The sequence below is a fragment of the Ranitomeya variabilis genome, chromosome 3 (assembly GCF_051348905.1).
Source record: "Ranitomeya variabilis isolate aRanVar5 chromosome 3, aRanVar5.hap1, whole genome shotgun sequence".
NCBI classification, from domain to species: domain Eukaryota; kingdom Metazoa; phylum Chordata; class Amphibia; order Anura; family Dendrobatidae; genus Ranitomeya; species Ranitomeya variabilis.
This window is the reverse complement of record NC_135234.1, coordinates 541,875,308-541,892,917: the sequence shown is the minus strand read 5'-3', so window position 1 is coordinate 541,892,917 and position 17,610 is coordinate 541,875,308. Positions and strand designations below refer to the sequence as shown.

The following is a 17,610-nucleotide window of genomic DNA, read 5'->3' as shown; positions in this document are numbered from 1 at the left end:
AAGTGTGTCAAAGTTCGTCATAAGTTTATACTCCCAGATTCTCCTGTCTCTCTGAGATTTGAAGCTACCTTTCAATACAAGTAATTTCAGGTCCATGGTGCTATGATTATAACATAAATATTTTTCTATCTACTGGCTAACACGGTACAAAGATATTTATCTTTCCAATAGCCTAGGATGTAATTCATCTGGACCAGGAGTTTTAATTTAATTTAAATTAGCTAAATGTTACGTCATCATCTCTCTGATTATGGATAGTGTGTATTCTTTTATTCCTTTGATGGCATCATGAAGATCATGAAGATCAGTTGATGTCACAATTGCTTTCATAGAGGAGAACACAGACAACTTCACCCTTTTCATCCTGTAAAACTACTATAGCATCTTTAACTTTTCTTTTGCTGTACCCCCAAAATCATTTTTTACTGATCTCCCTTACAAGCCTTATTTCATTACTGTCTTTAGTTCTTCTAATGCTTGGCCTGCATTCCATGAAAACAGCATTATATTCTTATTTAGCTATGCCCCCTCTTTCCATTTAATATACATTTCTTTTGACCTTTTCAACAAGTGATTAAGTTCTTTGTTCATCCATCCTGGTCTCTTTAAATGCTTCCAATTCTATGTAGCACTACCACTACTCTCAGAGTCAGACTGGAGCACCTTGGGCCCATCAGAGAAAATCATTCTTGGCGCCCACTATGTAGCTACATAGAAATAAATACAAGACCACCAATTTTGGGGTAAAACACGCTAATATCAGGATATAATATAAGGTAGTACACGTTTAAATTATGTAGCAGGGGTTGGGGTAGCTCCCTCATAGAATATAATGCAGTCCTCATATAGTGTAATGCAGCCCCCTCATAGAATATAATGTAGCCCCATCATAGAATATAATGTAGCCCTCCATAGAGTATAATGCAGCCCCTCAACAGAATACAATGTAGCTCCCTCATAGAATATAATGTAGCCCCCTCAGAGTATTATGCAACCCCCTCATAAGGTATAATGCAGCTCCCCCACAACTATTACTCCACTTGCCACCACACCAGGGCAAATGAGAAGAGCTGGGCAAAGCGCCAGAAATGGCATATCTAATGGATGCGCTTGATATTTAACTCACTTCTGCTTGTCCTCATGCAGAGAGATCACATAACTGTTTCAAAGCGGTTTATGATCCATGTAGACCTGGACATTTGTTTATCTGATCACTACATTTATTGTGTCCTGCTATCTTAACTGAGTTAGATTGATTGGCAACGAGAGGGGAAAAAAAAAGAGAGATCTAAGAGCTAGCCTACTATAAATGTAGACATACTTTGGGGATGCATTCGTGCAGGGGAGCATTCGTGCACTATTATTCGTGTACATTTTTTCAAAGTACTTTTTTTCTAAGTACTCGGCAGTTATAACATGGCAGTTAGACAGGGCAGGAGACAGGTAAGACAATCTAAATCTATTCACTATTCATTTGGAACAGAACAAATACTCACCATATGTATTTGTATAATCTATATCCTGGCTGCTGCATTCACTCACATTCACCGCCCTTACATAAACTCTTTACACTCCATCCATATCAGCCCCTCTGTTCTTGCCTCTCCTATGTATAGCACTCATGCTCTGTTCACATTGCTTAACAGTACAGATCCATTCAGTCCCACCATCCAACACAAGAGACGCTCGCACAAATCACTTAACCATCTGCTCACTCTTTCTATCCTCCTTCTCCTAGTTGCTGGAGACATCTCTCCAAACCCCGGCCCCCCATGTTATAACCAGTCAAACCTCCCAATTGCTACACCCAGAAACCCCTCTAACCTTATTAATATTCCATGCATGCCTTCTGTCTCTTTCAATTGTGCCCTTTGGAATTCTCGCTCTGTGTGTAATAAACTCTCCTTCAGTCATGACTTTTTCATTTCAAACTCTCTCAATCTCCTGGCTCTTACTGAAACCTGGATCCAGCAGTCAGACACCACCGCTGCTGCTGCTGCTCTTTCATATGGTAGACTACACTTTTCCCATACCCCAAGATCAGACAACAGAGCAGGTGGAGGCGTTGGTCTGCTCCTTTCACCCAAATGTACCTTCCAAGTTATCCCCCAAGTACCCTCACTTGTATTCCCTTCCTTTGAGGTCCATGTTGTCAGACTCTACATCCCATTCTCCATGTGAGTAGCGGTGGTGTATCGTCCTCCCGGCCCCTCTCATCAGTTCCTGGATCACTTTGCCACCTGGCTTCCACACTTTCTCTCCTGTGACACCCCCACCCTTATCATGGGTGATTTCAACATCCCGATTGCTTCTCCCCTCTCCCCATCTGCTTCTCACCTTTTATCTCTAACCTCCTCTTTCAGCCTCTCACAGCATATTAACTCTCCAACGTATGAATATGGAAACTCCCTTGACTTGGTCTTCTCCCGGCTTTGCTCAGTGGACGATTTCACAAACTCCCCTCTCCCGCTCTCTGACCACAACCTTCTTTCATTCTCTATCAAGAACTGCCATCCCGCTCAGGTCACCCCCACTTTCCACACTTATAGAAACATACAGGCCATTAACACCCAGAAACTTATGAAGAACTTGCAGTCCTCATTGGCCCCAATCTCCTCCATCTCATGTCCTGATTCTGCTCTGAAGCATTACAATGAAACCCTGCAAAGTGCCCTGGATGAAGCTGCACCTCCTATACATAGAACAACTCAGCACAGATGGCGACAACCGTGGCACACGCTGCAAACACGTTTCCTGCAGCGGTACTCCAGGTGCGCCGAACATCTGTGGAGAAAATCTAATCTACCCAAAGATTTCATCCATTATAAGTTCATTCTTAAAACATACAACTCTGCCCTTCACCTCTCCAAACAAACCTATTTCAAGACCCTCATCACCTCACTGTCAAATAACCCTAAACATCTCTTTGACACTTTCCAGTCCCTACTCAACCCAAGAGAGCAGGCCCCAACCACGGATCTCCGCGCTGACGATCTGGCCAATTACTTCAAAGAAAAAATTGACCACATTCGACAGGAAATCATCTCCCAATCTCTTCATACCATGCACTGTCCTCCCTCCCCCACTGCATCTAGATCACTCTCTGCCTTTGAACCAGTTACAGAAGAAGAAGTAATCAGGCTCCTCGCATCTTCTCGCCCGACCACTTGCACCAGTGACCCCATTCCGTCACACCTTCTCCAGTCCCTTTCCCCGGCTGTCACCTCTCACCTAACAAAAATATTCAACCTTTCTCTCACTTCCGGTATTTTTCCCTCCTCATTTAAGCATGCATCATACATCCATTACTTAAAAAACCCTCCCTCGACCAAAACTGTGCCGCTAATTATAGACCTGTCTCTAACCTTCCCTTCATCTCCAAACTCCTGGAACTCCTGGTCCACTCCCGTCTTACCCGCTATCTCTCAGATAACTCTCTTCTCGACCCTCTTCAATCTGGCTTCCGCTCTTTACACTCTACTGAAACTGCCCTCACTAAAGTCTCTAATGACCTACTAACAGCTAAATCTAATGGTCATTACTCCATGCTAATTCTCTTGGATCTCTCCGCAGCATTCGATACTGTGGATCATCAGCTCCTCCTCACTATGCTCCGCTCCATCGGCCTCAAGGACACCATTCTCTCCTGGTTCTCCTCCTATCTCTCTGACCGATCCTTCACTGTATGTTTTGCTGGTTCCTCCTCCTCTCACCTTCCCCTTACTGTTGGGGTTCCTCAAGGATCAGTCCTAGGCCCCCTACTCTTCTCTTTGTATATTGCCCCTATTGGACAAACAATCAGTAGATTTGGTTTCCAGTACCATCTCTATGCTGACGACACCCAATTATACACCTCTTCTCCTGTTATCACACCGATCTTTTTAGAAAACACCAGTGATTGTCTTACTGCTGTCTCTAACATCATGTCCTCCCTCTATCTGAAACTGAACCTGTCAAAAACTGAACTCCTCATGTTCTCTCCCTCTACTAACCTACCTTTGCCTGACATTGCCATCTCCGTGTGCGGTTCCACCATTACTCCAAAGCAACATGCCCGCTGCCTTGGGGTCATCCTTGATTCCGAGCTTTCATTCACCCCCCACATCCGATCACTGGCTCGCTCTTCTTATCTGCATCTCAAAAACATTTCTAGAATTCGCCCTTCTCTTACTTTCGACTCTGCAAAAACTCTTACTGTTTCACTTATTCATTCTCGTCTGGACTATTGTAACTCTCTACTAATCAGCCTCCCTCTTACCAAACTCTCCCCGCTCCAATCTGTCCTGAATGCTGCAGCCAGGATCATATTCCTCACCAACCGTTAGACCGATGCCTCTACCTTGTGCCAGTCATTACACTGGCTACCCATCCACTCCAGAATCCAGTACAAAACTACTACCCTCATCCACAAAGCACTCCATGGCTCAGCACCACCCTACATCTCCTCTCTGGTCTCAGTCTACCACCCTACCCGTGCCCTCCGCTCCGCTAATGACCTCAGGTTAGCATCCTCAATAATCAGAACCTCCCCCTCCCGTCTCCAAGACTTTACATGTGCTGCGCCGATTCTTTGGAATGCACTACCCAGGTTAATACGATTAATCCCCAATCCCCACAGTTTTAAGCGTGCCCTAAAAACTCATTTGTTCAGATTGGCCTACCGCCTCAACGCATTAACCTAACTATCCCTGTGTGGCCTATTAAAAAAAAAAATAAAAAAAAATAAACATAATCAGGTTCCTCGCATCATGTTCTCATACACTTTATGCAGTTAATAGCACTCTGTGTCTGTACTGCTACACACTTAGGCAGTTAACTGGTTCATGCAGCTTTACATGAACACCCGAGCCTTACACTATGGCTGGTCCAAATAATGAAAGCAATTGTTACCATCCACCTCTCGTGTCTCCCCTTTTCCTCATAGTTTGTAAGCTTGCGAGCAGGGCCCTCATTCCTCCTGGTATCTATTTTGAACTGTGATTTCTGTTATGCTGTAATGTCTATTGTCTGTACAAGTCCCCTCTATAATTTGTAAAGCGCTGCGGAATATGTTGGCGCTATATAAATAAAAATTATTATTATTATTTCTCTGTGGTGACTGCGGGTTGCTATTTTTAGGAAGGGGAGGAACAATATCCATGGCCCATCCGTAGACTGAGAATACCAGCCCCCAGCTGTGTGCTTTAGCTTGGCTGGTTATAAAAAAGGGAGTGACCCCATACTGTTTTTTTTTAATTATTTGTTTAAGATAAGGCTCACAGCTGGGGGCTGCAGACAGCAGCTGTCGTTTTCACCTCCGCGGTTATCAAAAATAGACTAGACCTCACCTCTTTCTTTTTTTTTTTACACACTGTGAGCCGGCCAATCGCAGCCATGCCAATACTTGACATGGCTGTGATTGAACCGCAAGTGCCCACAAAGTGAAGGTTGTTGATTCACTGCAGCTTTTTAGCAAGCTATGTTTGGGCTGCTAAACCTGCACAGTAGAATAGACTACCTGGAGAAGTCCATGTTCAGGGTCTGTGCATGTATAATAGGTGTTCGGTGCAGACCCTGGACTTTACCATTCGGGTTTGCCCATCCCTACTCTTAATGCCTAGCAAAATCAACATAAAACACATAAACGAAAATTGAAGTGTTACCTTATTTTGGCTTTAAAAAATTACAAATAAGATAAATACTAGAAAACACCTCCTATTTTAAAGAATAAAAAGATATGATATTGACAGTTACAACAACCAACAAAGAGGTTCTAGAAGAGTAGGTTCTAAATAAAAAGCATATATATTATAAATTGTTATTTGTGATTCATTACCTTTTCATTTTATTATAGAAAGCAAATTATTTGAGTTGTGCAAAATTGAACTTTGTTAATTGGAAGAGGGATGCAGATAAAATAGAATTCATATATCATAATACATATTTGTTCTTCATTTGAAAATATTTGTTCAGCAAAGTCTGTTTACCTCTGTTAAGTCCATAAATGTTTGTTTTCTTTGTTGTAAGTAGTATGGATTATTCACAAAAAAATTAATTACATTCTTTTCAACATAAACAATATAATGAAGGCACCAGGTATTTCCCATCGGTTCAATAGCTCAACATTTATTTCAACAAAGTACACTGGGCAGATTTATCAATGTATTTATGCAAAATGTCTGTTGTAATTGTATAGAAATAAATGTGCCATTTAAACAAAATGCTATTTTATGAAGTCCTTCTGCCACTTTAACCACACATACAGTATGAATAAATGTGTTTAAGAAAATGAGCAAAGCTTTGAAGTTGTGGTGAGTACAACTAATTTCTGAGCCACTTTTTGCCTGATTCTAGCAAATCTATATGGAAAGAAATACTATGTTTTTTCATTAATAGGTCTTCCTCATTGTGTTATTTCACTTTTCAAAAGTGTTTTAATTCTAATTTACCAAAACCAAATTGATATAGGAATACAATTTCAATTTCTATCATTTAAAGGGTCCTGTCAGCAGAAAACAAAGCGCAAATGCAAATAGCATTTTAAATATACGGTATGTGTCTTTCTAACTAGAGACGCAGCTGCAGGAAAAATATGAAGATATATTCTCCCCGAAGCTGCACTCTTCCAGTCATCAAGGTGACACCAAGGAGTGATCATTCACCCCACTCCTTAAAGGGAATCTACTAATGGTATCCTGAAATAGGGCTTGGGCAGCCCTTTCAGAATATCTAACATTTATTGCTGTAGCTTCTCCGGTTTTGTTGCTGTAAGCACAGTAGAATTTACAGCTATATGCCTGCTGGTTAAGCATACGTAAATCCAAAATGAATATGCAATGCTCCTCACACCCATAATTCTGTCTACTCCTCAGAGCTGGTATCAGTGATATTCATTTTGGATTTACAATGCAATGCTCCCCACGCCAATAATCCTGTCCAACTCATGGCACCAACGTCAGCGATAGTAAAAATCTGTTCATCCACACCAAATCATCCACCAGATGAAAGATACAACTGCTCTGACCAGGCACTTATGCAGCGATCCCCTGCACAGTGCTGTCCCCTCTGTGTACACAATGGTACTGTCCATGTGTGTCCCCCATACACTGCGTGGCACCTGCAGCCAGGGTCAGAAACTGCAAGAGTCTATATGGCTCCAGGTACCACATAGTGTATAGGGGGATACATGGTCGGTACCATTGTGAAAACACAAAGTGAAAACACAAAGGACATCAATATGCAGGGGATCTGTGGGCAGCAGATTAATATCTGTACTGTCTGCTGTTCAACAGTGAATAATATGTATTATGAAAAAAAGATATTACAGCTTACAACTGGTATATCTTATAGCTTAGGATTTTAGTATCTTGTCTGTCGGCTTGCAAAGTGAAAGTAAACAAAATGTACTTCAGGCACACTCACAGTGAACAGGAATTTCAATGCATTATTGGCAATATAACACTATTGTTGGAGACAAAAACTCATGCACTATTAAACATTAGTTGTGTAATGTCTGCTTGAGGTCTGAGGCTCAAAAGGCAGCCTCGGACATACTTGGCACAAGTCACTCCGTCTGGCAGGCTCCAGAGAAATGCCAATACCTTATAACCCCTTGTCAGGCAGTGACAGGTGTTAAATGCGAGGGTTGCTCAGTGTCCCCTAGGATGCACACAGAAGAGTATTAAACCCGCTGGAGTGCATTGTAGTCACAGGCATAGCCGTGGCTGCAGTGCAAAATAAAACAAAGGCAATATTTAGGAAACCCGTTAAGGGCTTTTATTTTTGGAGCAAACTACAGGATGGTAGTGGGTCAGTTTGTTCCCTCCAGGCCGGGTTGTACAAGAGGCCCATGGCCACAGATTCCATTCAAAAACCCTGCAGCAAAGGCTTAGTTGTGTCAGTCTTGGTTAGCAAACTTGCAGAGCAGGTGGCTCTGCAAAGTTTAGCCTGTGTGAGGTAATACGGAGCCAAGCAAAGCCAAAAGGCCTAGCACCCCATAGTGTAGCACGGTGGTGCAGTTGCCCACGGTAACAGGTCTCGAATACAGACTCTTGATTCCTGGCTGTGATCCGGAGGATACTGTTTGCTGTTTACTTTGTGAGTTCTGGAAATTAAAGCATGTTTGTTTTGACCTTTCCTGGGTCACTGCATGTCTGTCACACTGCACCAACGCCGCTGCACTACACCCTGTACAGAGATCTGGTTTTAAAATAAGACCCAGAGGAATGCTACCTTAGAAGGGCTGTCATCCAGAGGTAGGAATGGTTGCCAAGCAGGGTCAGAGACGAGAGGTCACGTCAAGGACAAAATCAGGATTCATAAGAATAGTGAAAAATAAGCCTGTGTCAAAACAGGGATACACTAACCCAAACAGGAGCAGAAGACACACAAACCTAGCTAAGGAAACACAAAGCTATATCTAGCAGCTTCCAGCAGCAAGGTGGAAGCTTTAGTAGAGTGTGGTGCTTTCCAACTGGCTGGAGCAGGGAGCTGATAACTTGAGCTGGACATACTGCCAGACTGGACGGCACTACAGGTCCCAACCACTCTAACCTTAGTGGCTGGACAGGGCCTGCCATCCAGAGCTTCTGGTTATGACATTTCTATCACCAGCGCTGCCAACAAAGTGAATACAGTGGTGCCTGGCAATAGAAGCAGAAGTTGCGGGATCAGATTCTGGTGGAGATGTGACATATATACAATAATAAGGATTATTACAACCCGACACCTCCAATCAACAACTACTTATAGTGCTAGTCCCATAGTGGTTCTGAATTCTTCAAGTTTGCTTCTTGGAAGTAGCTTTGTGATAACATCAGTTACAGTGTCATGTAAAAGTTTGAGCACCCCTGGTCATAATTACTATTAATGTGAACAATTAAGCAAATTGAAGATGAAATATTAAAAAAAGGCCTAAAGTTAAAGATGACACATTTCCTTTATATGTTAGGCAAATATATATATTTTCATCTTTTACATTTAGAAAATTACATTGTGTTATAATACAATAACAGTAATTTTGACCAAGGGTGCCCAAACTTTTGCATGCCATTGTTTCATTTGGTCAGTCTCAATTATGCCACGTTCTATCAAATCACTCAGGTGATGATGTCTAAAGCAAATGTGTTTGGTTCTCCCATTGATCTTCTCACTACATGCAAATTTAATGCATCCTTGATTGTCTTAATCAATCAATCACCATTGGTTGAGTTGCTGGCTTACTATGGTCGCCTAAAGATTGGTTTAACCAAATGACCTCTTGACTTGCTTCGATTGCATACAGCATTAAAGTTACATATTCTGAAATGGCTGACCAAGTCCTATTTCAGAATATCATTAACCCCTTACTGACCTCGGACGGGATAGTATGTCTGAGGTCAGATCCCCTGCTTTGATGCAGGGCTCCGCGGTAAACCCGCATCAAAGCCGGAACATGTCAGCTGTTTTGAACAGATGACATGTGCCCGCAATAGCGGCGAGTGAAATCGCGATTCACCCGCCGCTATCAACTAGTTAAATGCCACTGTCAAATGCAGACAGCGGCATTTAACTTCCGCATCCGGCAGGGCGGCCGGATATGAGCGCATCGCCGACCCCCGTCACATGATCGGAGGTCGGCGATGCTTCTCCATTGTAACCATAGAGGTCCTTGAGACCTCTATGGTTACTGATCCCCGGCAGCTGTGAAAGCCACCCTGTGGTCGGCGCTCACAGCACACTTGATTTTCTACTACATAGCACCCCCCTTTTGCCCCAATCAAAATAAATCAATAAAAAAAATCAAACCTACACATATTTGGTATCGCTGCGTTCAGAATTTTTTTTTTTTTTTTTTTTTTTTTAGCAAAGTTTGGAATTTTTTTTCACCACTTAGGTAAAAAGTAACTTAGTCATGTTAGGTGTCTATGAACTCGTACTGACCTGGAGAATCATAATGGCAGGTCAGTTTTAGCATTTAGTGAACCTAGCAAAAAAGCCAAACAAAAAACAAGTGTGGGACTGCACTTTTTTTGCAATTTCACTGCACTTGGAATTTTTTTCCCGTTTTCTAGTACATGACATGGTAAAACCAATGATGTCGTTCAAAAGTACAACTCGTCCCGCAAAAAATAAGCCCTCACATGGCCAAATTGACGGAAAAATAAAAAAGTTATGGCTCTGGGAAGGAGGGGAGCGAAAAACGAACACGGAAAAATGGAAAATTCCAAGGTCATGAAGGGGTTAATATCATACTAAAAAAAAATCACCTGACAGATTCCCTTTAATTAACATCCTGCGCAGTACTGATGCTGTAGAGCAATATATCAGCCAAGAAACTGTGTGAGTAATTACATTATGCTCACTCTGTACTGAATGTTGACTGTTCACAGTCCCTGCACTGCTCAGAAGACTAAAAACAAGTAGCTGCAGAGAGAAAATAGTTATATTTTCTCACAGTGAATTAGAATTAATAATGAAAGAATACTCATATAGTACATCATTTATAGAGAGTTTAATGTCCTCCCATAGTAAATACTGCAAAATCAAGCAAAACACTAAAAATTGAAGTAGCCATAAACGAGCAATAATGTTAAAACAACCATTTATTGAAAAAAATCATAAAAGCAATTACCATTAATTGCAAAATATGTCAACTAAGAAATATTGTTAATGGTCTGTCTACATCTACTGCCTAATAGATCAATTGTCGTCAAGAATACCAAAATTCCATCCTCAATAATAATACAATATGACCCTTTTAAAATATTTTTTAAATTCACAATGTGTCATTATGAAATCAAATTGGATACACACATTCGACCAATTAGTATCCCAATTGTGAATGACTATTATTCTATTATTTATAGAGATACTGTATATACCAGTCATCAAATTATAACTACATACCTCCGCAAATCTCTCCAGTTTCATCATCAATGCATTCCCTGTCATCACATTCACAAAATTTTCCATATATTAATTCGTTATTATCGGAGTTTTCACATTTACATCTTCCACACTGACAGGTGCCTGAAAAGAAAGGAAAGACAAAATATGAATTATCCATTTTTATAACATTTTACAAACACAGTAATTAGGTCATGTGTTATAAGGGTTTCCAACTACCTCGATACTGATGACCTACCCTAAGCATAGAATATTGATATCACTAGTAGTGATGAGCGAGCACTAAAATACTTGCATGCTCATTACTCGAGTCCAGCAAATTGTAATGCTCGGGTGCTCAACCATAGTAACAAGTATAATGGAAGTCAATGGGAAGCTTGAGCATTTTTCCAGCATCCCCCACTCCCAGGGCCAGACTGGCCATCTGGCAAATGCCATAGGGGCGGGCCAGCCATGGGCCGCATTGTCAGCTATGTTATTAACAGTGTTGTTGGGATGCCCACGCTGTGATAAAAGCCTTTTCATATTCTTTTGCCCCACTTCTGTCTTATCTACATCTGCCTCTTCTCAGTGTGTGCTCTTTTAGTGTCTCACTTCTGCTCCTCTCGCCCTGGCCTACTTCTGTCCTGCACTGGGTACTCTCTATGCCACACATCTGATCTAATGCAATCACAGCATTACTTCATCTCCAGCACAAGCGGTTTATTCAAACCAGGCTTACTGACACCTCCTGCATCTTCAGCAGCAACAGAAGGGCATCTGTCTCCCCTGCCTGGTGAGTGCTTGTGACGCCTCCTCCCCCTGCTCATTTATCAGTTATCTGTCATGTAGACACCTTTTTCAGAGTATTTCTATACAGTATCATCAATATTGCAGTCCTCGTTTCTCCTCACTCCATTCCCCTAGCTCCCTCCTATTTGCCTTCCTTTTCCATCATAATCGTTTACATAGTAACATAGTAACATAGTTATTAAGGTTGAAGGAAGACTTTAAGTCCATCTAGTTCAACCCATAGCCTAACCTAATATGCCCTAACATGTTGATCCAGAGGAAGGCAAAAAAAACATGTGGCAAAGAGTAAGCTCCACATTGGGGAAAAAAATTCCTTCCCGACCCCACATACGGCAATCAGACTAGTTACCTGGATCAACGCCCTATCAAGGAATCTAGTGTATATACCCTGTAACATTATACTTTTCAAGAAAGGCATCCATATTTTAGCCTGTGCTCCCCTTTTTATTGCTGGCTTTTTATTCTTCTCTTTTTTGTTAATAATAATAATCTTTATTTTTATATAGCGATAACATATTCCGCAGTGCACAGTTTGCACATATTATCATCACTGTCCTCGATGGGGCTCACAATCTAAATTCCCTATCAGTATGTCTTTAGAATGTGGGAGGAAACCGGAGTACCCGGAGGAAACCCACACAAACACGGGAAGAACATACAAACTCCTTTTTTTCATCCTTACCTTTATTTGCCCCTCCTGTTATATAATTATTTATTTCATCACCCCTTTTTTTTCTTTTTTTCCTCACTTTCTATACCTAGTCCCTTCCCTTGACTTTCTCATCTACTTTAATCCTTATGTGCCTTATAAATTACTCTTCTCTTCACCTTTATTGCTATTCCATGTTCATTTTAGTTCCTATTTGTTTGCACCTCAAGGTCATTTTCCCGTTTTGTTTGTTTTTTTTTCTTTTTCTTTTCCCTCTCTTCTATTTTTTTCTGCATTTTTTACTTATTCTTTTTCTATATGGCTTGTTTCCATGTATTTACTGATATATAACTATTATTCATTTGAATTCTTATTGATACCCCTCATGCGTTTATAAACTTTTGCATACGCAGTATGTATTATTTACGTTTTTATTTTTAATGTTTTTTCTTCTAGAATTTTTTCACAATCTGCATGTATCCTGTTTTTTCGTGTGTGTGTGTAAGTGTATTTTGTAGTCTGTGAGCAATGTCTGAGGACCAAAACATTGGCCAAAAATCTTGTACAGACACTTTTTTCTGGAATCCTTAAAATTATGTCTTTTTCATTGGAATATATCTGTGCCATGATATTTTATTCCATATCAAGTTTATTCCACCACTGAGCAAGAAATCTATTGATCATCTGAGTGCCCACCATATCATTCTCTACTCTCTCCATACTGGTAACCATGGCCGGGCTTCCTATGTGCGATCACAAAGGGTGCCGATTGGCAGACTGCAGTGGGGGCTACTTCCCCTTCCTCTGGGCTCCTGCACACTCTCCTTTCAGATCAGATTACAACCAGAGAGAGAGGCCTGCATGGCACTGAAGAGGTGGAATGGTGCCTTGTCCTCCACCTCTCTCCCATCTCGTCATCTGGCTGTTCAGCAGTAACCCTGCAGCCAGCGCTGATTGGCCAAACATTGACCAATAAGGGCCAGATTTCCTTTCTTCTCTAGACGAGGAGCTCAGCTGTTTATCGTACTCACAAGAGGAGGAGCCTCAGTCAGGAACTTATGCTGCACCTGATAATACCGGTGGGGGGAGAGGAGTAACTTAGCATCAGGTACTTTTATCTGAGTGTCTTTATATCTAAAGTAAACCCTGTATCTAATGTATTAGTGACATCAATGTACAGTGTATGTGTGCCAGGTATGGTATTTGTCCAGTGTGTGAGTGTCATCTGTTCATTGTAAGGGTTCCATACGGCATACAGTATGTCCAATACCTGTGTGCGGTATACAGCCAGTGTGTGGTGGGGATGTGGGAGGGACGATCATACTGTATACAGGACTGTTGGTAGGACCATCATACTATATTATCATACTGTATAGGGGGCTGTTTGGGGGCTCATCATACTGTATAGGGGACTTTGGGTGGACTATCATACTACATGGAGGCTGGGGTATCATGAAAGTGTGTGTAGGGGGGTTGTGGGGACCATCATACTGTGTGGGGTTTCGGTGGAGGACTATCATACTGTGCTTGTTGTGGACATTATGCTGTGTGGGGTAACTGTGGGAGGACCATCATAAATAATTACAGCTGGATCTTGCCTACTCATAAAACTGAAAGCTTTTAGCCCAGTAGAGACATTTTATGTTAGGGTCCCATCAAAGAGGTATGCTTAGTCGAGGCTGGTGGACTTTCATGAATTGACCAATTTGTCCTCCAAGTACCTTCATTTTTAGACATATTTTCTATATCAGTAATGCAGTTCCAATTTCATTTATTAAATGTTTGCATAATATAGCATTTCAAAGTGTAGCTGTATTTTCTTATTTTTTTATTATAAGGAGGTACAGAATAACTATTATAAGTACAGCGCCCCAGAGTCCTGGTCGTTGCAGTACTGATGCTCCGCCGGTAAGGGGAGTGTTGGTACGTCTGATGGCACTGAAGGAGTTCACCTGACCAGGTATCACAGACACCAATACACTTCACAGTCTGGCCTCCAGGGGGAGCTAAGGGTGCTATGTATTAGGCCACTCCTCACAATCTGGTAAAACTGGGGGTTAGATAGGAAGTTAGACAGAAAGCTGACTGGGTTGGAACCAGGCAACATCCTGTGGCAGAGGGTGTTGCAGGGGAAGATTCAGGGGGGTCCCTGTCAGGGGTGGGATCCTGACAGAGGCCTAGCGAACAGAAAGAACGTTATGGGACCACGCCTGCACTTCATTGCGGCGGTACCCCAAGAAAGGACAAGAAGCAAGGTTTATTGTGAAGAGTAAGAAACGAGATCAACGCAACAAGGAGATAACACCAGTAGGAGTCGTGCTGTAAGATCGAGGCAACATCCTACTGAGGCGCGTAGCCGGTGGCCGAAAACGCCGAGGAAGTATTGAGCTCCAGACCTTACTTCAAACCAACGGCAGGACAGTCAGTTATAGGCGGGCTGTCTCACCTAAATCACCTAAGCCGACATAGGGGGCAACAGTAGGAGAGGGGCGACTCTAGGGTCCTGGAAGAACTCCAGGCCTACTCGTCATACGGGTGCGTCCTAGCCATATCATCTGTGGGGACGGAGAAGAACATCAGAATCAGTTGTGAGGGAACTTCAGAAACAGACACAACAGTTGTGAGGACTATCCCGTGGTGCTCAGCAGGGAAGGACTACAACACACAAGCGCTAGAAGGAAGGCACAGATTTCCACCTGCAAAGGGAACTCTGGAGGTGCCATTGGACCAGCCGGTCTCAGACAGCCCTGTTAACCGTACTCGGGATTGAGGATCCTGAAGCCTTCAGTAAAGAGGTAAAGAGACTGCAACCCTGTGTCCTCGTTATTCATCGCACCCCGCACCACACACTTCCACTCTCAACTTTCACTGGACGCCCCTCAGCAGGGTCACGGACCGGGTCTAGCCACCGTGACAATCCCAGAACCGAGACAGAGAGGCCCGGTACCGGGTACCCCTCGGCCCTGCGACTGTGGGGGCACTCCATAAGGGGTCAAGGGTGATTATTATTATTAAAAGAGGCACAAAGGGAATTAATATTATTACTTTATGGTGCTGTATAGCTGTAAGGAGGCACAGCGATGAATTATCATAAGGAGGCACAGGGGGATATTATTTTTATAGGGTACTTTATAACTGTAAGGAGACATGGGGGAGCATTATTCCTATGAGGAATTGCAGAGGAAACATAACTGTGTAGGGGCACTCAGAGGGCTCTGTTATTGTGTAGGGTACAATAGTGTTATATAGGGAAAACAAGGGGAATTATTACTCACTGGGGCAGTGTTAATAGCATTGTATGGTTTATGTAGAGGTGGTAGAATGTGAGGAGGGTCCTGGAAAGGCAGTAAAGATGTCTGTGTGTTGCATTTTACAGGGACGAGCTATGGATGGAAGAAGATGTCATGGTGGTCTGGGCCGAATGGAAAGGAAAAGGGAAAATGAATGATAGCAATCAGCGAGAACATCAATGGTGAGAACCTGTACATTATAGACATATGTGGTCTGAGAGCACTGGTGTAGAAATGATATTACTATTATATGGTCATTTTATGGTGGGGGTATCAGTCCTAGTACATTGGTTTTGCTAAAGAGGTGATCCAGGCTTGAAGTTACTCTGCAGTCACTCTGTGTGACTGCAAACTTCTGAATCCTCACATTGTGTGCATTGCATGCTGTGAGGATTCTCCGGTGACTGCGCTGGGAGTGGGCAATCATGTAATTTGCATTCATGCAGTCTTGTGCTGAATAGATGTGTCTAGTCTTGCTCAATACAAGTGAATTTAGCAAAGCCAAATACAGGTAGTCCTCGACTTACGACGTTGATCCGTTCTTACACGGCGTCGTAAACCGAATTTCGATGTAAGTCGGACCATACATTCATACAGCACTGTACCATAATAACAGTACAGTACTGCAAACACTTAGCCTATCCAAACACCTATCCTAACACAGTACCCTACATAATTAGGGTGTTATGGCGTGCAGGAGACTCGTTTTCCTCGTGTAACCGGGTACAGTGTACAGTACTGGACTCTATTCTTCTGCCACTGCACGTAGTTGCATGTAGTTCGACTTACGACGCAAACCGTGTAAGTCGGAACGAGGCCTCGTATAAAGCGTTGTAACCACGAAACGATGTAACTCGAGACCGTTGTAACCCGAGGACTAACTGTATGTTGGAATGTGGCTGGAGGTGTGGAAATCGCATACTTGCAGTCACATGATGGCTACTCTGAATGAGAAGAATTGTGACAGTGAGCACTGTGAGGATTCAGAAATCAGATAGACTTTAACCTCAAGCCTGAACAACCCCTTTGATGTTCAGTATAGTGGTATTAGCACTAATAATGTAATATGCTGGTAATATTTGGTTATGGTTTGTTGGCATTTGTCTGTTATATAGCAATATTATTATTGTGGTATTATTATTATTATTCAATCTTATATAGCTGTATAATGTATGATGATTTCCTCCAGGCAAGGTAATATTAGTAATAGATATCCCCATCTGGTGCTCTGGGGTGATGACAGTATGGGTCTGTGTACTTTCAAATCCCAGAGCTGAATTTGAGTCCCAGTCTGTCCCTGCCCACTCTCCCCGGAGGTCTGGAAAGGTCTAAAAATTGCTGAAATCGATGGAAACAGCTCTGAAATTTAATGGGAACAGCATGGGGAAGACCCCTGGAAACAACTCTGGTCGCTGCTGGGAACAAAGTTTTTTTTTAGTACCTTGTCTGGCCATGTGGTGTATGCAACACTATCACACACACTCTTTTTATTTATGAAGGACGGACTCTGAAAGTCGCAACATTTTTTTTCAGGGCCATCAGGCGGCCTTCACGATTTGTAGGGGGCCATCAAGGGACCCTCACTATTGTTAGAGGGCCAGCTGTCAGCCCTCACTATTGTTAGAGATCCATCAGGCGGCCCCTCAAGCTTATTGTAGAGGACTAGCAGCCGACCCTCACAATTTATAGAGGTCCTGCAGGCGGCCCCCACTATTTTTAAAGGGACATCAGGTATCTCGTGGACAGATGAGACCAAGATAGAATTTTTGGTAAAGCACGTCATTCTACTGTTTACTGTAAATGGAATGAGTAGTAACAGTAGTTACAGTCAAATATGGTGGAAGTTCAAAGATATTTTTATGTAGTTTTGCTACCTCTTGCACTGGGTGCCTTGACTGTGTCCAAGGCATCATGAAATGTGAAGATTCACAAAGGATTTTGGGTCACAATATAGTGTGATTTATATATATAGCTGGGTTTGCATCCTAGGTCATGGGTCTTCCAGCAGGCCAA

General features: G+C 42.4%; 1 protein-coding gene across 1 annotated transcript in view; it reads right to left on the bottom strand.

Moving 5' to 3' along the window:
* Positions 1-17,610, bottom strand: part of ITGBL1 (integrin subunit beta like 1) — an 850,447-nt gene that overhangs the window by 549,865 nt on the left and 282,972 nt on the right. The window contains exon 4 of the mRNA XM_077297085.1: positions 10,867-10,989. Coding sequence (XP_077153200.1) covers positions 10,867-10,989 — 123 coding nt within the window. The remainder of the gene's footprint in view (positions 1-10,866; positions 10,990-17,610) is intronic.